The sequence below is a fragment of the Scophthalmus maximus genome, chromosome 18 (assembly GCF_022379125.1).
Source record: "Scophthalmus maximus strain ysfricsl-2021 chromosome 18, ASM2237912v1, whole genome shotgun sequence".
Lineage (NCBI taxonomy): Eukaryota > Metazoa > Chordata > Actinopteri > Pleuronectiformes > Scophthalmidae > Scophthalmus > Scophthalmus maximus.
The window spans coordinates 10,988,599-11,009,788 of NC_061532.1; the positions used below are offsets into that span (position 1 = coordinate 10,988,599).

General features: G+C 41.4%; 1 protein-coding gene across 4 annotated transcripts in view; it reads left to right on the top strand.

The window, feature by feature from the left end:
• Positions 1-21,190, top strand: part of LOC118289916 (steroid hormone receptor ERR2-like) — a 94,017-nt gene that overhangs the window by 47,593 nt on the left and 25,234 nt on the right. For 2 of the 4 annotated variants that reach the window (XM_035617151.2, XM_035617157.2), the window contains one exon: positions 20,274-20,689. In XM_035617151.2, the coding sequence (XP_035473044.2) occupies positions 20,287-20,689 (403 nt within the window). In that variant the 5' untranslated portion in view covers positions 20,274-20,286. Of the gene's footprint in view, positions 1-7,065; positions 7,177-9,363; positions 10,039-20,273; positions 20,690-21,190 lie in introns of those variants that run through there. The other 2 variants (XM_035617154.2, XM_035617153.2) reach the window with 2 other exon arrangements.

Here is a 21,190-nt window from a genome sequence, read left to right on the forward strand (position 1 = left end):
TTTGGTCTTCTTCATAAGAGACGCCACTATTGATTTGTTTCATTTTTTTGTGTGTCTGGCTGCTGTCACTTCACCATGGCATCTCGGTGCTGGGCCGGCAGGGGTTGCCCATCTGCCCATCTCTATAACAGAGTGTGACAGGGTACAAAACGGTGCGGTGTGGTAGCTGTAAACTTTGTGTGAACTTACACTACGCTCCTGTGCGGTTAGGACGAGATGAAATTCCTCTCAGACACTTAACCTCGGGGGTCAGGTGAAGTGAATTCCTGATGCGCCACTCACAGGATGCACAGAGGTGCCTGAAGAAGCTTCTTCTTTTTTTTTGGTGAATTTAGAATCAACTTTTTTCGACTCAAGCTTCCTGGCAGTGCACTGTCAGGTGTCACCTCACATTCACTAGGTACAGTTTCAACTGCATTCGCGTTCATTCGCTTGAAAATGATTTATGTAAGCCACAAAAGGTTAAGGAATTATAGGCTAATCATTATTCATTAACATTTTCATTGTACAGTATGAAATACAAAAGGGGCTTAAGGTAAAAAAAAAAAAAAAAAAAGAAACCCAACAAACTCACACCGGTGAATTAAGACATTGACTCAGTTGAAGGAAACACCCTCTGAAATGCTGAAATTATGTATTGATTTTCCTCCTGTTTTTCGCCCCGATGCCTCTGGGTAATTGCCTCTTTGCTGCTGCTGCTACTGCTCCAGCTCAAGTGAACCGTCGGGGTGTCTCTGTGTCTCCGGCCTGTTGTGTTAGACTGAGAAGACACCGCTGTCTTCTGTTGCGTCACGTGTCGCCGCCGTCACCAGCCGGGACACTGCAGGGCCGCACTGCACAAAAACTTTCTCAGGAGGAAGCACTGGAGCAAGAGAAGATGCACACTGCTGACACCCTGTACTGTACACTGAGAAGTCGTGAACTGTATCACTGGAATAACAATGTCATTAATCGTTTTATTTATGAAAACATCAGCGTTCAGCATTAACGTCTAAATACAGCACACAAATCTTTGACTTTTTCAATCTATCACCGAGACCACAATCTTACCATTTAGCTACAACGAAGTGCTGTGAATAACTAAACAGATCCATAACTACAACTGGATAATATTTTTGCATGAGCAGAAATGAAATAAAATGGGACAGTTAAACTGTCATGAAACAACAGTTTCCATCAAATCTAAACATTTGATGGAAATGTGGCATTTTCTGTTTTTAATGTATTCAAAGACGTTAACAGTCTCCACATCAGTCCACACATATCTGATTGTTTCATCTGCAGATATATTGTCTTCAGTGGTGCAGAAGTGGACGTTGACATCACATGTACACATGATCATTTTACAGCGTTCCAAATACATTCATGAAAATAATTTCTTTTTTGTGTAAATAAAAACTATAATTCCTTTTTTTTTTCATTCATATAGATGTTTTTTTGATATATTCATAGCACAGTAGCTAACTGTTTTCGCTCGATTCTTTATTTTATGAATGTACTATAAGTGTCATGTTCCTCTCGGGTTCTCACAGCTCCTGTTTGACCGGTTCAATATAAGCAGGATCTTTGGCTGCGAAGTGACACGAGTAGGTCAAAAATATGTCTATCTCTGCGTGACAGGTTCTGATGAAAGCTTTTGACAACTGGAGAATAAATAATTTAACACTTATTTTCATATTGAAGATCCCATCCCAGCACTGCACTTTAATTCTGTCAGGATGCTTGATTGGCCTCTGAAAATGGAAGACAATGAACACTCGCTACGAAACGTCTTTTTTTAGGACAATGAGCCTTGTGGGCTTTCGAGAGAAATGAAGACAAACTGTTGAGGACGGTCCCTAATTCCCAGGATCTAAAATAAATGTTTCCCTCCTTTTTTTTTGGTCCAGAAACGAACTCTATCCATCATTAAGTTTTAGGAGCTCTCTAACAAAAAGTGTCCTTTGGTAGTTGTGCATTTGGAGGAGGAAAGGCGCCTGAATTAGAAGTTTTTAAAAGACTGGACTGCCGTTGAAGGTGATGTAAGGTAACTGCTTTCTCAACAGACACACGTCAGAATCACAGAGCGTAGCAAACATCAGCCACGAAAACGGGTAAAAAAATTCATTCAAATTCCTTTGATGGGGCATTGTCTCATTCACTTGAAAAATCAGACGAAGAAAGAGCTGTAGTAAATTGCTCTGCGGATGTGGCTGCTGAAACCAATACTGTTTTCTTTGCTTTGCTAATTATTAATTACCCATCTCCATGCATATGTGTTTATTCCTAATTGTATTTGATGGATGAGTGGCAGTTTTGACACCTCATTAGACCAGATTAATTGAACGACACAATATTTATGTCTCGGCAATGACCAGTTATCCTCCCATCTATCATTGAGATGATCTCGCTGATTGAAAACCACTGGTCCGTGTAATCCTAATTATTTGGAATTAGAAAAGAATTTACAGCGTCTTGTGGCGTTTTTCTGTGATGACGGCAAATTGGAAACATTAAATGCATAACGAGGGAGAAAATGAGAGGAAGACACAATCATGGAATTAATGTGGGTCAATGTCGGAGAAGGGGGAAGGGTGCATAAAATAAACGAGGTGCGTGCCGTATAGAGCCACACCTTTCCCCCCACACTGCACAGCCATAGACACAGACTGTCATGTTTTCTCAAGGTTTTGGCATAACATTTGTCTCTTTCTCATAATTCTGAAAGTGAATGCCCACAGGACGCCTATTTAAGAAGGAGGGTTACTTTCTCCCATTTAACTAAACCTGTATATTCTCCCAACTCCCCATCCGCTCACCTCCAAACATGCGTCTGCAGAACATCTCGATCCATATTCCTGTCTTTTATTAAAAAGTTGGCTGAGTACTCGAAAAAACATTTTCACTGAACTTCATATAACCCTTTTCTAACTTCTTGCAAAGCTTTGCCCCTCATGGGAGGAGCACAAACTAAAATCCAGCATTTGAGCTTACAGAGAAGCAACAAGGCCCAGAAGAGTGGAGCTTTTACTATCATACAGTATAGGAAAGCCTCAAGGAACAGACTTCTTTTCCAGGTAGTGAGAACTTCCTCAAGCTTATTTTTCCAACTTTTCAAGTTTCTAAAACTATTAGCCAGCTCCCATGTGGTCTTGAAAGCGGTGGCGCTGATTGCATTAAGCTGTTTCCTTCTTTGAGTCATTTTGACAAGCTTTTCTTACACAGAAGTCAGTCACTGCTTAAAATACACAGACCCATACCAATATGCACAAACGGCACCCCCGCACAAATCCTTGTCTATGTTGGCACATATCCGGACGGACACATAGAGGCATGCACACATGTACAAAAGCAAACTGAATCTGACAAACCATCTGTAGGAATCTGCTGACCAGAATCGCTCAACGGGATATAGACCCAAGACATTCTTAGAAGCCGCGCTATAATGCCATTTACACCATAGTATTTTAATCAATTTAACTAGCCTTTCTAGATATACTTGGCTCAGAACTCTCTTTTCTAGTTTTAAAAATAGGACAAATGGTCTTTTGGAATCAACTGGGGAGAAGTTTAATCTCATTGAATGGAGCCAAAGCCAGACGTTTAGCTCCACACAGTGTAGAATACAAGATTATACTGGCCTGATATAGACCTTCCACCACCCGTTTATTTTTATCCTCTATTAAGGCAGCGATATCCTTAAAGGCTGCCAAAATTATCCTGTAAAAATGCTGACTGGGAAATATGAAAGGTTCCAGGCGGTTCTAGTAAGCAATCTGCGCGCATGGCGGAGCAATGTGACTGCTGTGCTTGCTATACCAACAGGGGTGACCCCGGTTGGATGGAGAGGTGAGACTAAATGAAAGTCATCCCTGGATCTTGGGGGAGCCAAGTCTGGAATACCAAGCCTCTCTTCAAAATGAGATTTACTGCCAACGAAGGCTGCTTTACATAAATGTTTGTTTTTGGTATTATATTCATCAGCACTGTGTTAACAGACTGCAACTCCTGCAGTTTAAAATCCACTGGACATTTTTCCTTCCCCCACATTTCTTGTACGACTACACCGGATGTTTCCAAGCGAGTGTGTGGTTGGTAGCTATTTAAATGATGCTTTAAAATAATCTCAGCGGTTTAGATGAATTTTGTCTCGCAGGATATGCCACTGATTCTCCATTTTGACTATTCCTCTATCCCAAAGAGGAAATGTATACAGTAACAGCTTTTTTTCCTCCTGGTTTTGACATTTTTGGTAAAGCTCACAGATGTACAAGTTTGTTACAACTGTAATTATACAGATCAGTGTACCTACACACAGAGTTGGTTGCCTGGTTACAGAAAATACTACGAACGATAAACAACATTGGTGAGAGTTAGTAAGAGTTAGTAAGAGCTGAGATTTCTTTTCTTGGACCGTTGACGGGATGGAAATTTTACTGACAGGAACTGTTAACAATGCTATGCCTTCATCGCTGGTAGGTGAGTTAGAACAGATAAGAACCAATCAGGAAGCGAATGCGGGTGCATCATCATTTCCAAACGACTCAGTTTTAGCCCGTCCGAACTTCAATGTTCCCCTGCAGTTTTTAAACTCAAACGTTGAACAAACTGTTTACGTAGCCACAAAAATGCGTTGGAAAAAAGAGAATGTAGTAATTTGGATTTACTGTAGGAAACGCTCATAGCAAACATGTTAATTTACCAATTTTCTCTTGGTGCTGGCGGTTTCATCTGCAGTGTCCAGACACAGCAGGTTTGCCATGTACGCACAAGCGTGATGGAGCTTTAAACAGCTGACACCACGAGGGCCATTTTTACCAGCTGCCTTATTGGAATGAACTTGAGATGAATGTATTGATCCAATGACACAACCTAGCTTGGGTTTAGAGGTGACTCCGTCCAGACCTCTTGTGTTATGCAGGTGACGTAGACGAGTTGCTTGAGGATTCGACTGGTGTCAAGGAGCTATTTAAAATTAGAGCATGGGGGTACAATTGATTTTGTTTATATCTGATGTGATTAAACGCAGTGGGGACCACTTGCTGTTTCTGGAATCCCAATCACGGGTTTCCACGGGAGCATAACCCATGTAAGAGAAATGCCCTCAAGATAATATATGCCATTTGGCGATTGCCTTTAACCAAAGTGTCTTATCGTGATTGAAAACATTTTAATAATGAAGTGTGCACTGGGAACAATCATGAAAGTGTTGGTCCAGTAACAAGGAACAGCACCAGTGCAAGTTGACAACACTTTAGGTGGAGTTTATAAAAACAGATATTTCCACGATTAAGTGGGATATTCCAGTCACTGAACTTCGTGTAATCAAATGATTTGATGAAGATTGGTTAGCTGACATTCATATCAACTCCTCATCTTGATATAATCGCCGTACATATATCCACAATGTAAAAAGCCTCAGGACTTTACACTAAGTACAAAGAGAGTTTAGGAGAAAATACTTCGATGTACGATCTCTGGACAAACTCATCCTGTTGCCTACCGCTGTCAGTGGAAACACACCACGCCACAACTGTAATAAATAATCAAGTGTGAATGGACCACACATGATGAAGCAGTGTCGCGGCAAAAAACAAGTCCACCCACAATGCTAAAGATCTCAGCATACGTTCCCCGACCTCATTGTGTGAGTCCAGCTCTCTCAATCAAGACATCTGAGACCCTGATTAACGCCACTGCTCGCCTAGTTTTCTTTCCACTGTCCTCGGTTAAATGGGAAATTAAGAGGCAAGAGATGGAAGCTAATGGCATTTATTAACCCAGCGTGAACGGGCAGTGGGGACGACCACGGCCCGCCGCCGTCCCCGTCTTGTCCCGGTGGCTCCGTCAGCGTGGCCGAGAGAGGGGAGTGGAACATAATAAAACCCAACAAATGCACCCAGCTGATTAATGCAGCCCTGTGGCTATAGTAATTATCCCTCTCCACACTCCTCCAGCAGACGAGCCAAACAAGTGTGTGGCAGCGAGAGGGGAATGTGGACGTGATGGATCTGCGGGATTCGAGCTCTGTGTGGTGAGCTCCGTGGATGTCTTTAGATAAGCTGGTTGATTTTTCGCGACTGCGGAGAAGTTCAAGCTTCTACACTCACATTTTAGATATTCACTCGTAGATGATAACATTTATATATTCAAAATACTGATTTGGTTTAACTTAAGTTGGTTTGAAAGTAATCAAATCTGTGAATGCAGCTAAATACAACACAGCAGATTAGTAGCACAAGTAAAATGTCATTAATAATCTGTCACCCTGACCTCTGGATTTTGTCACCTTTAAGATAACATGTGATAGTTTGCTAATGCTGATAATAAAAAGCTAATAATGAAATGATTTCCAGAAAAGTGCAACACACAAACATGATAAGACTCTTCTCCTCATATTGATTCCCTCATATAAATAAGAGCAGTCAACATGCCTATACCTAAATAGTAATATTTCTGTCATATCTCGGGTCATAGCCCTCAACATAATAATAATAATAATAATACATGGGATTTATATAGTGCTTTTCTAACAACTCACAGCACTTAACATAATAAGAGATATGATAAATATTAATCCCTAGCTGTTTTTTATCCTATACAATGGTTCTTTTGCTACTACTACTCAAAAATGTAATTCTCTAACTAGTAAACTTTACAAAAGAAAAAACATTGACTAAATCAATTTGAAAGAAAATTACTTTTGTTTTTTCTTCCTACTCCTATAAACGTATCATTTTCTATTTCATTGATGTTTTGTTAAAATAACTATTAGTTCTTTGACAAAAGCGGCTAAAGGTCACGTAATGACTCCATTAAAACCAGAGAAGTGGTTGCTGTACGAGTAGTGTTTGGTTGATGTGAAATATAGATCAAATAAAACTTTACTGCCTTCAGTTTCATTGCAAAACTATATGGCTCAATAATTCAGACACAATGGTTTTCTAATCATTTCCTGTTTTGTCTTCATTCAGTCAATTTGGGTTTTGTTTTCTTTGTAGTTTTGTCAATGAATAAATTACTGACAATGCTACAGAAACAATTCAGTTCAATTATATTCTGTCTAAGCATTTTTTTAACTTGCAGCCGTCGTCAACAGTTGAATCCTCGGCGCACAGCCAGGAGGGAGAACACAGTGCGCTTCCTGCTGAGCCTCCAGCCGCACATGACACAAAGTCCCTGCGCCGAGGTCAGAAGGTCAGACATAAAAGACCAGTTTGCTCATGAATCAGGAATTTAATTACATACACCCAGTGTCCCTCAACCCAGCACAATGTGTAATTACTACGTATTGACGGATAACGATTGGTTCCCCCTCACTTTTCAGAAACAAGCTGCTGATTTGCACAGACAGTTAAATCTCACAGTGTTTCTGATCTGCTTCTGGAAACGTTTCAGTCAATTCTGGTTGTATGTGTTTTTATTCCTGAGTGCCCACATATTCAATTGTGCATACTGTGTAATAAGTCTAAATTTCACTGCAAAAATACACCCATTTTATATTCTAGTTATTCTCTGCTAAATTGCAGCACTCAGAGACACTGCAGATTGGCAATTCATCACTGAGAATTCAAGCAAATCAGAGGAAAACTATTATAAAAACGTTAACGTCTGTCTCAAAATACACCGTGGTTACATGCCAGGCTGGGTGTGATCTGCTTAAAGAGACACACTCTTGATCATAAAGCTGGAAATCTGTTTTGCTTAAATACAGACTAAATGATTGGATTACTGTTCCTTCGTTAGGGGATAGCGTGATAGAGGGATTACAGACTGTGCGCTCAATAGATTTCCTGTCAGAAGCCATGAAACCCGGTGTCCCCTCGCTGGGTAAGCTGGCCAACCGAGTGGGAGGGAGGCAGATGAGGCTCGGACTTACAATATGGCCCCACCTCAGGAAACTGCCAACACGAGAACAACAGTGGACCAGGACAAACTAAATGCAGGGAATTGTTTAAATAGTGGGACAAATACATACAATGATGTTTGAGAATGTTTTCTTTACTTAACCAAATCAGAAGCTTTTCCTTTATGAAAAGTCCTATAGCTGAGATATTTTCACTTATATAAATCTTTAAAATCTAAAGAAATTAAATATTTGCACATTTCTTTTTAACTGAATTAATGTCTGCTCCAGTATTCAACCCTAATGTGAACTCATACATGCCATCTGAATAGTCTTAGTCTTTTCCTTCTGCCTCATTAAAAACATAAGCATATCTTCTCTATTGATTACGTCTGGATGTCTTAATCAGATCAGCAGGAATATCCTGTTTTTTTTCCCCCCCCTTAGCAGGAAAGTACATTAAATGTCAAAATATTGATCAAGAATTTAATTCAGAATGCAATGCCTCCTTTATTAAAGCAATCAACCTCTGCTCCCGTGACTCTGATACAGACTGACATGAAAAGAAAATGCTCAAATTTGTAATTCCTTTTTATTTAAAAGACGGTTGGGAAAACAAGGGTATGTGCCGAGGCTTCTGGCGACACAGCAACGCTGTGATCAATAAGAGCGTGTGATGGGTTTTGTATCGATCAGGAAAATGTGGGTTGATGAAGTGGGTTGGAGGGTGTGTGTGTGTGTGTGTGTGTGTGTGTGTGTGTGTGTGTGTGTGTGTGTGTGTGTGTGTGTGTGTGTGTGTGTGTGTGTGTGTGTGTGTGTGTGTGTGTGTGTGTGTGTGTGTGTGTGTGTGTGTGTGTGTGTGTGTGTGTGTGTGTGTGTGTGTTGGGGGGGGGGGGGCTTTTTCTGATGGCAGCCAGATTACACAGATGTGGTAAAGGTGCACTCAGACTTTTCCGTCGTTGTCATTATTAACATGCATGTCGAGGTCATTATCACTTTTCAGTTTGCTGCGCCCTGCGGGATTGGTAGATTCCCACTCCACAGTGTGACTGGTGAAATGCTGTGGGAAGCAACTGCCATTAGTTTAAAAGGAGGTTGAGCTGTGGGAGAAACCAGATCCGTGGTGGACAGGATGAAAGGGTGCAGTTTAGCTCTGTAAGCTGGCACTGAGCCCTTTAGAGCACAGTAAACATACCTGTGTAAATCATCCTCAGTGACATGCAGCTACTTCTGAAGCTTGTCAAGTTATTACGGACCACTTCAGTCTGTCTATCTATCTGTCTATCTATCTATCTCTCTATCTATCTATATCTATATATCTGTCTATCTATCTCTCTATCTATCTATATACAGTATCTATCTATCTGTCTATCTATCTCTCTATCTGTCTCTCAGTCTGTCTGTCTCTGTCTCTCTCTCTCTCTCTGTCTCTGAGTGTTTTGAAGGGGCTCTTCCTGTGTCTCTATGTTTTTGCACTGCTCCCTTGTGAATGACTGGACACCGACTGGTCGTCCACCGGCCCGTCCCCCACACAGTATTCGTGCGTTCCCGTTGGCTGCCCCCCAGGACAGCCTCCCTGAAACCGACCAATAGCAGCCGCTCTGTATGCAGCAAACCGCGCCCTCCCACTCTTAAAGAGCCCCCACGTCTTCAATGGAGACTCAATCCCCTCACCGAGTGCGCTCTCGCCACTGCTGCTTTTCATCCATCTGTCTCTTCTCTTTTAGTCTCTCTTTCTCTGTTCCGCCACTCCTCCGGTTTTTCCTCCCCTTGCACACTTGCTTCCTGTTTTTCTCTTTTCTTTTCTACCTCAGGTTCTTTTTTTCCCCCTTTATCCTCTTTCTGTATCATCACTGAATCCACTCTTCTTTTTTTCCCCACACGTACTGTACTCCTCCTGAGCCTGAGTGTGCAGCACCTGTGCCGACTGGAGTTTGTCCGGCCGAGCCACAAGGTTTTTTATTTTATTTTGTGTGCGCGCGTGTCTGTGTGTGTGTGTGTGTGTGAGTTGAACAGTGGAGGGAGAGGAGACAACACCCAGGAACACCTGACCAACATTCTATCAAGATATGTGGAGACTTAGGAACTGATCTCCCCCGAGCTGTTTGTTTGTCTGTTTGTTTGTTTTTTAATTGCAACTCCTGGAATGCTTAACGTGGACTGATGGATGTTTCCGAACTGTGCATCCCTGACCCTCTCTGCTACCACAACCAGTAGGTGCATCTCTTTCCGCATGTTGTTTTTCCTCTCTTCTGTTGGGAAGTTTACATTTCATGTGACAGAATTTCATTCACGTCTTGACCTATATTTATCGTTCATTAATTTAAAACAAATCTCATACATAAAGTAAACTCTTCCAAAGGACGGGTAGTTCCTCGCGTGCTCTCTGCTCCACCTCCCTTTGTACGGGACAGCACAGCTCAGTAGTGTTGGTGAGGCTGCGGTAGCGCTAGCGTTTAGCCCGCAGGGAGTGCGGGTCGTTTGTTTGCCCCACAGCTGTCTGGCTCTGCAGGATCCAGGGTTTAACCTCAGCCACGGGAAGAGCCAGAGGCAGATTAATGCGGGCGATATCCAGACGACTATCCTCTAGCTGCAGCCGATGTCCGGCGGTGTCCCAGAGAAGGAGCACTGTGACTGTGTCTCTGTTGTCCGGTGTATTTTATAGCGTGTGTTCCTTAGAGCCCCAAAAAGAGAGGGCGCATAAATACCTGGCTGTTTACTTATAGCTTTGATGACTTTTAGGTTGTTTATGTTTTTACGCTTGACTTAATTTTGTGTCATGCTGAAATTACAGTGATAGGGAGGTTTTGGATAATCTCTTAAGTGGCAGTGTGTGTGTGTGTGTGTGTGTGTGTGTGTGTGTGTGTGTGTGTGTGTGTGTGTGTGTGTACAGAAATTCTATTTCAATAAGATTAAAGTGGCGCATACACACATTGTGGGATCAAGCAGCTTGTTTCACAGCCAATCAAGAGTCAAAGAAAGTCTGAGATCTCATCTGGAGAACTGGCCCCTTCGTGTTTCACTGCTGAACTCCTTGGATATACCTGTAAAGATGCCTTTCTAGTAACCAACTGACCTGCGGTGGAGACCCTTCACTGGGATCCTCTTAATGTTAAGCTGTAGATGGGATTGGAGGAAAGGTTTAACCATTTAACCATGCTTAGCACTTTTCACAGCGCCGTGACAAGACTCTGCAAATAAAAAAAGACGCAGCGAACGTCTTTCAATAATGTTGAACACATTTATTTTAATTTAGTAGGCCGCAACCGCACCTGAGCTGCCACTCCAGATAGATTCAAACTCTCCAAAGTGAAATAACTTCTCACTGTATATTTGCTTAACAAGATGAAATGATAAAACATCTTTGCATTCACAAGAAGGGATTATTTAAAGTCGTGTAGAGTTTATATGCACTGCAGAATCTCCACGGCACGTTGACATGTACATCTTGTTGATTTTGCATTCATATAGATGTTGTTGTTTTAGATTGTTGCCATAAGAAACACCAAATTAACACATGAAGTGTAAGTTTTTCAAACTTTTTAACCGTATAGTAACATAATATGAATTGAATTTAATGTAATTAAAACAATCAAATTACACCGATTTTTCTGTGAATAGATTTGTAATGCTGAACCACAAGTATTCAAAGATGTCAGTTGCTATGATATCTCACATCAAACTAACAGACCTGTGACTTTTATGTTCTTTTTAATGTGTTCAAATATATCAGTTATATGTATTGTTTTTAGGGCTTTAACCTTCAATGTTACAATTCCTGTGTAGATTCCAGTGCAACTGAAAAAAACCACAACCATGAGCTCTTATCTTTTGCACAATCATCAGTTATCTGTAAAACTGCATTTAATACACATCGATTGAAGTTATTGTAGTTATTGTATTATTTTAAAATATAAAAAAAACATTTTACACTGAATTTGAAGCTCTGGAAAAAGACAATATGTTGCTGTTAACTTATAGTGACCCTGGACTGGGTCTTAGTGTGTGTGTGTGTGTGTGTGTGTGTGTGTGTGTGTGTGTGTGTGTGTGTGTGTGTGTGTGTGTGTGTGTGTGTGTGTGTGTGTGTGTGTGTGTGTGTGTGTGTGTGTGTGTGTGTGTGTGTGTGTGTGTGTGTGTGTGTGTGTGTGTGAGAGAGAGAGAGATACTTTATGTTTGTGTAAATCTACATGTATATCCAGCATATATGGATGCCTTCAAAAATATGCATGTGTGTTTGGGCAGTATCTGTTTACATATCAGCATGCATGTGCACATACATTTATAAATGGTCACATGGTTTGGTCACATTTAGTAGGACAGCACTTTTCATGACACACTCACACTGGAATTACTCAAAAAAATGTAAAAAAAACAACAAAAAAACCCACAAATGCTGATGTTTCACAAACTCACCCTTACTCATTAAGTTGATTATATTTAATTTATGGGAAGCAAACCATAATAAAATGTAATTACAATTCCATTATGACTCTAAACTGTGAGTCTCCACACACTCTGAAGCAAAAGAGCATAAAAAAACCAAGGCTACAATGTGTGATATACTGTAAATGATTAATTGTCTTCACCTTTAAATATTGTTAATCACACTGTCAGACACTTTACCACCTGGAAGTAGACGTAGTTCTTAATGTACTTGTCATACTGTAAATCTGAGTCTTTGGAGTCACATAAAGCTCTACTTAGTTATGTTTGGCTCTGGGGGAATGGCATTAACCCCTTGAGGACTTTTGGCCCGAGGTGAGATGTCTCACCAGTGTTGTGTCCCACTCTCACGCCACGTCTCTGCTAAAGGCAGACATCTTCCTCTACCAGCAAAATAATATGAACTTATCAGGCATCTCACATCATTGTTAGAAATAACTTCTTGATATACAGGTATATGCAGACACACACATATATATATTTATATTTAAATGGATAGATAGTTTGTCCTCCCATGACCCTTTCCAAGAATAACATGACATCACTGACAATTCTATGCCACAGTGATTTTCCACCGTGGGGAAAAAAAAATGTAAAAAATATAATTTTACATACATGTCAGTACAATGCTAAACTGGTTTATTGTTGGGAATTTATTCTTAGATTTTTATTTTAAAATATCAATGTCATTTTAAGAACATTTTACTTTTTAAATCTGCCTACTCAACATTTCATTGATTGAGGTCATGACACCAAGTTTTTTAAAATTAGATACACCTTTTCACACATGGAATTTTTTCATTATGAAAAACATAATTTTCCTCTTGTTAAAATGTTTTTCTTGAAATGTTCAACCTTATTATGTGTCTATAATAATAATGGTTTCACTATGATCAGTTATGACGAGTGAATCATTTTAAATGTCAAGTTTAAATGTAGTTTCTTTTCAGATTTCGCCAATAAATCATCATCTATTCTTCTCCCGTTACACCTGCTGGTCCCATTGCTGCCCTTCACAATCAAACAAACAGGAATGCGTAAGCACAGGCGGTCAAATGTATGCGCGTATAAACACACACACACACACACACACAACAAGACACAATCTTAGACACATGCACACACGTGCACGCACATACAAATTGAGACCAAAGAATCACACACTGACCTGGGATCTAATTTTAGTGAAGCCATATCATGGAAACACCTGACAGTGTCTGTTAAGAGAAACATCATGTTGTCATGCGTTGCATCTGCATTTATACAAGGCTAGTTATGTGTGTTTGTATGTAAATGTAAATATACATATATATGTTAATGTAACATGAAAAAATAATTACACTTCTGATATATCTGATTTATATTTAACATATAGCACATAACATCTTTTTTTGGGTAAACAAGTGCCACATTATTCAAGACAAAAAGAATGAATATGCGGTGTCAGAAAATAAATCTAAATTAAATCACAGCTGAATTTATTTACGTGTATAATATTTCGGTGAGTTGTTGGTTGATGTGCGTCAGTAGAGGTGCAGATTAGGGCATTATAAATGTACAATAACTGGATTTTGTTTTTTTAGTATTTAGGAACAGATTCATGAGGCGATATTTGATATGTTGTAATTTTGGTCTTATCGTTACGTCCGTGCTCTGTGTTATTACTTTTGAGTCAGGACAGAAGTTTTTTACTTCCAGCTCACATGTCTGTAGCTACTTTAAAACGGTTCTCACTGCACTTTAAGTCGTGTGGTCAAGTTGTGTCATCTTTAAGTTGGATTCTTGGCCGATGGGACCGGTGAAATCGGCAGGGAACTGAACGAATTTAGGCAGCAGCTGGTGGGACAGTGTTGTGTTCACATTAGTTGTGGGGAAAAAAATGCTGCTTCGCTTCAACTCTTCTTTCACCACCAGGTTTGAGTTAGCGGGAAAAAAACTTACCAGAGATAAAGAAAAAAAACAATTTAAAAACGCAGTATCTCGCTGCTGTTTTTGTCACGCCACTATTTTCAGACTGTCATGTTTATTAATGGCGGTGGCTGCTGCATATGGGGGTACAGGCCAGCTCCATGGTAGAGTGGTGCTGTGTGACAGCACGAGAGGAGAACTAACTTCATTACATGTCATGACCCCCTCTTGATATAGATATATCCTTTAGGCAGCCTGTCAAGGACTCTGAATTCATCAGGATGTAGATGGACGCTGTTTTTTCCGCCACTATTCAATCAAAGCATGAATGTGGCTTTCATGGTCTCAGGCTGAATCCAAGCAGCAGAGAGGACTTCTTAGAATGAGTTTGTTTTATTGATCAGATGAAATTAACGCACACAGAGAGAGAGGGAGAAGCAGTACTTCTAATCATGGAGTGTGGGTCAGCCAGCATGTTTAATTTAATGGGCCTCATCGTAGCTTCCCAACGTCTCACATTGTGAACTTAATTCCTCTTCACCACGTTAATTTGCATTGTGTCAATTGACTGGAGTGCTTACTGTATCAGCTCGAGTCCCACTTGAAATTCAGCCCATGCCCTAATACCATTAGGCAAATGCAAAGTTGTGTCATTTACACATTTTGGGGAAAAAAAAGAAAAAAAGAGAGAGAGAGAGAGAGAGAGAGAGAGAGAGAGAGAAAAGCCAATTTGCGCTGGACAAGACTCGCTTGTGATTATCAGTGGATGTTATTACTGTGGAGAGGCAGACGTTTGAAGGTTATGTTTCTGGGCAGTAATTGAAATGCAAAATAACATTAGGATCGATGGCCATCTCTGTTTATTTATGAAATCAATATCGTAACTGTCCCTCATGAGTCCCCCTCTGATTCCCAATGACGGCTTAAGTCTCCGCTCGTTCATTCCTTCTCCCCCATAACCTCCTCCTTCTGTCTCTTTTTAAAAGGCAGTTAGGGGAGTGTTTGACTTTGCAGGGAGAGCAGTTTCCTGGAGGTGGTGGACGAGTATGTAGATGGGGGATGGTGGTGGTGGGGGGGGGGATACTCCAGGTAAGGAGACATCATCCATGAGGGAAATCTATGCCATCTCTCCTCGTGGCAGTGACATTGAAGAGGCCATATACTGGAGGGTCTGTGTACAAGCGTGTGTGACAGAGAGAAAGACAAAGAGAACGAGATACCAAATATATCTCTGCAGTAAAAACACATTTCTGTTCTGTAACTTTCAAAATTAAGATTTAGTGCAAAAGTAAAAATGTTGTTTTCGAAACCAAAATTTACCGGAGCATGAATTCTATTTGCCACCTCCGGGACACAAATCTGTGATGTTGACTTTGAGCCTTTCGACACAATCCCGGTGTCTTCTTCAAAAAAATGGTATTTGCTCATGTTGTGGAACGCACGATTTAGAGTAACTGCCACAGAAATACCTTGACAATAAAAGCTCGAACATAACTTTAACTTTCATAAATCTAAATCATCTATTTAAGCAGTAGAAAATTAATCAGCAACCATTATGCACGCGATATCGATTTGATAATGATAATACACTGAATATCTCATCACAACATGACATATGTAGACATCTCCTTGGTCTCTCGGAACATGTGGTGCACATTTCTTTACTTTTTTTTAACATTTTATAGAGCAAATAATTAGTGTATTAATCAAGAAAAAGAATCTGATGATTAATCAATAGTGAAAACAGCAATTAATTGCTTGCCTGAGCTGTTTCCCAGAAGGAACATTTCTTTTGTAGCCAATTAAAAACATGAATACACACTGAGTTAAACATAAGATACGTAAAGCATAATGAAATAGAATGGAATAAAACAAAATATTATTAGACTGGAGATAACATTTTGTTTAAAAAAGAGCAATTAAGAGTCTGTAGAAGTTTCTTGTTTGAATGCTGATTGATTCAGGTTTAAGGCAAACACATTGCAAATGCATCGCCTCTTCCAGTTGACACTGATCAGCAGAGAGAGGACTGATGGGGCGTTATGGACACAACAATTCAGAATTTTACATGTAAAATCTCAGTTTATGTTTGAGAAGCTCGGGGTGATAAACCTCAGCTTTTGGACAGGCAGCTCAAGAAGAAATTACACCGGTTGCAGATATTAATATAATTTTTTCTTTTTCTAAAATCATTACTTTATCCTAATGTGCTTTTTACCTAACATCTCTTCTCTAAAAACCAACCGAATCCCCCACAGCAGCGTCCGCATCGTGCGTTGAAACTGTAGCGCGCGCTCAATTTTTGATGACCTTCATTTGTGCTAACGCTGCGCTGCCACGCGCATGTTGTTGTTTCTACTTAACACTCGGGCGACACGCACTACCCCATTTTCCCGCTCGCATGACCATTCATTTCCCAGACACCCCGGCTGCGGACTAACAGTGTAATCTATGTGTCAGGCAGGAAAGGGGCATTCAGTTTAAAGCTGATAGAGTTCGCCCCAAACAAGGACAGCCTATCATAGAAAGATTAATGAACTAATTTCATGCATGGCTCCTTGCCTCTGTCCTTCTGCGCTTCCATGTCCGACTGTGTGTTCAGCACCATGATTTACGCCGTGTTCTTCGCTACAAGCTTAACCCCAAGCTGAACAATAATATTTCCCCCCAGTGGCAAAATACATAATAAAATATCGAGAAGCAGATTTTTTATTATTTCTTTTTTTTACCCTTCACTCAACAAGAAAAGAATAGCGTGAGGTCATTGTGGAGGATTGTTTTGAATATGCGTCTTAGATTTATTATATTTTTTTCTTTAAATGTTACTCCTGTTAAAATTTATTTTGCTGAAATTCCGAGCCTGGAAAACGTATTTCATGGTTTAGAGAAGAGGTGGATGGATTCAGGATTTATGTAGGGAAGCAGCGGATCTGCAGCACTGCCAGCATGAGGAGACATGCCAAAACACACACACACACACACACACACAGACACACACACACACACACACAGATTTTAAGCTGCTTCAGCGGGACATTTTCACACCCATCACTCTTTGGCACCAAAATTTTTTAAAAAAGAATATTGATAAAAAGAGCAGTGGTCACGGGCATTTCAGGCAGCGTCACGGTCGTATTAAACATTCTGGACAGCGCTCTAGTTTTACATGGAGTTGTGTCTAGACGCCGGCGTTCTCTCTACTGTGTGGTGGACCGACAGAAGCCTGTGCGTGCGTGCCGCTCCGAGCCGTACCATCGTGGGAGCGCTTGGGCCTCAAAGAACAGCCGAACAGAGACGGCAGGTGACCTTCACGTCCGTCTGATGAGTCTTGCTTGTCTGCTCGGTTTGTACCATTTTTCTGCGCAGCGGAGCAAACACCACCCCATTAGATGTGAGGCACAACACCGTTGTGTGTGTGTGTGCGTGCATCCGTGTGTGTGTTACCAAGGTAGCGGGAGCGGTTTGTGGAGAGTCGGGCTGCACTTAGGAAACTCTAACTAAGAGGGGGAAACCAAATTATGAAACTATGAAGCTATTTCTGTCCACACGAATTGGTGGTGGGTGCCATTATTTCATTTCGACAGATTTGAAAGGACCTATTAGAAATTTCCATTAAACCCTAACAAAAAACATCTCCCCAGCGTTACTGTGTGCTAAGTGTGGAATGAACTACTTTTTACATATGCCACAATGTGCTATTCCTGCGGGAATCCCCCTATCTGGCTGCGATGATGTATTAACTGTTACCGCGCCGCTCTCTCCACTTTCCCTCAGATGGGAGAAAATATACCTTCCAGTTGACGATACTGTAGGTACACGCTGCCGATGGCTAACAAGGTATAACACACGAGAGCTGTGAATCTTTTATAAACCGCAACAGCCGCAGAACGAAGAACTAACATTATGTTCTATCGCTCTATCTCACACTATGTTAACAGTCCTGGCTGATTAAAAATGCATAAGGAATGTCTGGGACCCGTAACAGGAGGGTTTTATTTTTTCATGCCTCATCTGGAACAGGAAGGAAGCAGAGGATCAATAGATCTGATCTGGGCCCAGGGGTAGAGGCTATCTCCCCCTCACTCCACCCCGCTACCCGGTAGCAGTTAGAGAGGTTTCATGTTGTCGGGGCCTGATGACTTCATGGCTTTATATAAACACTCATGCAAAGAGGCAACAGTGGGAAAATAGCCTTTCTAACCACAACAGCAGATTTGCCAGCCTGGCAGCAAGAACACAACAAGTTCAGGGGCAATCTGTCCGGCATTAGCTCCATGTTAGTTTCAGACATGGATACTTAGCGTGGCTTTCCACAGTGTTCACACAATATCTACAAGCATGCAGGACTAAAGTTGTGTTAAGATCAGCACCAACTGGGACAGACGGAGCCCGCAGTTCTAACACAGACCCAAGAAGCCACGTTTCGTGCTGTCGAGAGGCTGTTACTGAAGCCGCTGCCACTACAACAACACGCAAAACATGGCAAATTAAGAATAAAGCTCTACAAATCCAATTTGTCACAAATAAAGTTCCTTTCCTCAAGTTTTTGTTAAGCAAACTCTGTACTAATGGGGAAAAAAAGTCCTCAAAAATCCTAATATAATATAATATGTGGTCATATCCTGACATTATTTTTGTAAATTCCAGTCAAGGCAATTTCTAAAGCCTGATATCAGAATTCGCCCGCAAAGGCTTTACATTCTCTACGACATCCCTACAGCCAATAATTTTGAGATTATTTGTATCACTTTTAAATCTCATTATGGTCTGGCCCCAAGTTACATTGCAGAGCTGCTAACTCCCTGTGCTTCAAGCCGTAACCTAAGATCATGATTTTTAGTACATTTCTAGTAGTTCCTAAGTAAAGGCTGGTAACTAAGGTTGACCAGGCTTTTTACCTTCAGGGCCCAGAGTCCTCGAATTCCTTACCTGAGGAGATTAGACTTGCCAGGACTTTACCTGCTCTTAGCTCATTGCATATAACATTTTTATATATATATATATATATATATGAAAGCCTTTTTAACGGCTGATTTTGACTGATGTTTGTTTTTATTATTTTCTCTTCCGTTTTCTTTCTAATTTTCTTCTTGTTTTTTTATTCTAAAAGTAAAATCCTTCTTTAACTCCTTTAACTAATGTCCCAATCTTCTTTATGGAATTTGGGATTCAGTTCCTCGGCCCTCCATTATTTCCTTCGTAACCCGGCACCGTCCACCGGCAAACTGACCAGGACTATTGATCAGGGCCGTGTATCACCCATGATCCCCCATATGCTGAGTGCGACACCTCTCCTCTGTCCATTAACAGTCTCCTGAAGTTTCATTCATTTACTGAGCCCTGGCAGCCGACCCATTGTGTGGGCATTGTTTGCAAGATGTATGGGCCATCTGTTGACAGGGTCATTAGTTACCATTTTGCCTGAGAGAAATAAGCTACTGTAGTACGTATATCACTTGGCATTCCAACACATTAATGGTCGTGTCTGTAACATGATCTATCAAACTCGGACGAAACCGCCGCGCTCCATCACAGCTGATGAATCCCTCGCAGGATAATCAGGCGAGGATGGAGGAAAGCAACGCTCAGTGCATTGTGTCCAGTTTTGTTAGTGGTTGTATTTTCATTGATATTGGAGTTTTAGGATTTGTATTGACTTACATGAAAGGTTCTGTGTTTCTCCGTTCTCTGCAATGTCGGTTCTCATTTGCCTGTGAGGTAAAAACAGGCACCGTTTCCATATTGCTGATTGTCGTTTAAAAGCCCCGTCTCGCCGGTTTCTTCCACGGCCACTGAAAGAATTTGGGAGTTTTTCTGAACGCTTGGTTTCATTGAGTCCTTATTGAAATCATGTTGAAGATGTGCTGATATTCACAGAGAAAAGTGTGTCTTCCCCGTTCTTGAAAGTAAAATCAGTCACTGACAAATCCAAGTGTTTGATTTGTGTCTGTGATTCGAGGTGTCTGAGCATTTGCACAGTGTGTGTCGCTTTAAAGTTTTACAGTGGCTCAGCTGCTCCCTGGTTTGCGATGTACTAACAGTGAATTTTACTGCCGAAACTGACCCTGACCCTGGCCCTGTGTATGTGTTTACCCAGGTTGCTCACCAGAATGCCCACAGAGGACCGACATCTGTCCTCGAGCTGTGGTTCTTACGTCAAAACCGAGCCCTCCAGTCCTTCCTCCTCACTAGTCGACACCGGCAGTCACCACAGTCCCAGCGGCAACTCTGACGCCAGCGGCGGCTACATCAACGGCAACGGCGGACGCTCACACGTCCTCGACTCCCCGCCAATGTTCAACCCAGGCATGCTCGCAGGCGGCGGCGCCTGCCTACGCCGCTACGAGGAGTGCTCCGGCGGCATGGCGGACGACTCGCCAATCAAGTGCGAGTACATGCTCAATGCCATTCCCAAGCGGGTGTGCCTGGTGTGTGGCGACATTGCCTCAGGGTACCACTATGGGGTGGCTTCCTGTGAGGCCTGCAAAGCCTTTTTCAAAAGGACGATACAAGGTATTTCCCACTCTTCTTTCATTTTTCATCAGCTCACCTGAGCTCATTTCCAATATCTTTATGCTCTCAGTTAAACCTGGGAATATTGTATTTTCATGTAATTTCTGAGGTGGTTGGATATCCTGAGGTTTTACCCATTTAACCCAGGTGTACTTTCACTTTTGTCACAATTCAAAAGATTTTTTTTTTATATGTCCCACTTGTCCCTCAGTGCTGGTCGCACCGTGTAGTGATTACTAGTGTCTACAGCAGACATTAGGCCCAGACTGTAAATCCGCTCTGGGTTAGGATTTTATTTTTTGTGTGTGAGCATGTGAATCGTGCGTCTGGCATGGCCTCTGCCATGTGCGGGGGCTGTTCCACAATAATCACATGGACAGAGATAATATGCCAAAAAATGAGATGCAGAATTTGGTATTTTGTCCGCAGCAATTTTGTCTGTAGACATAAAGTCAGACGGCGCATTAGTGACGCCATGGCCACATTGACAAAAACTTTTCC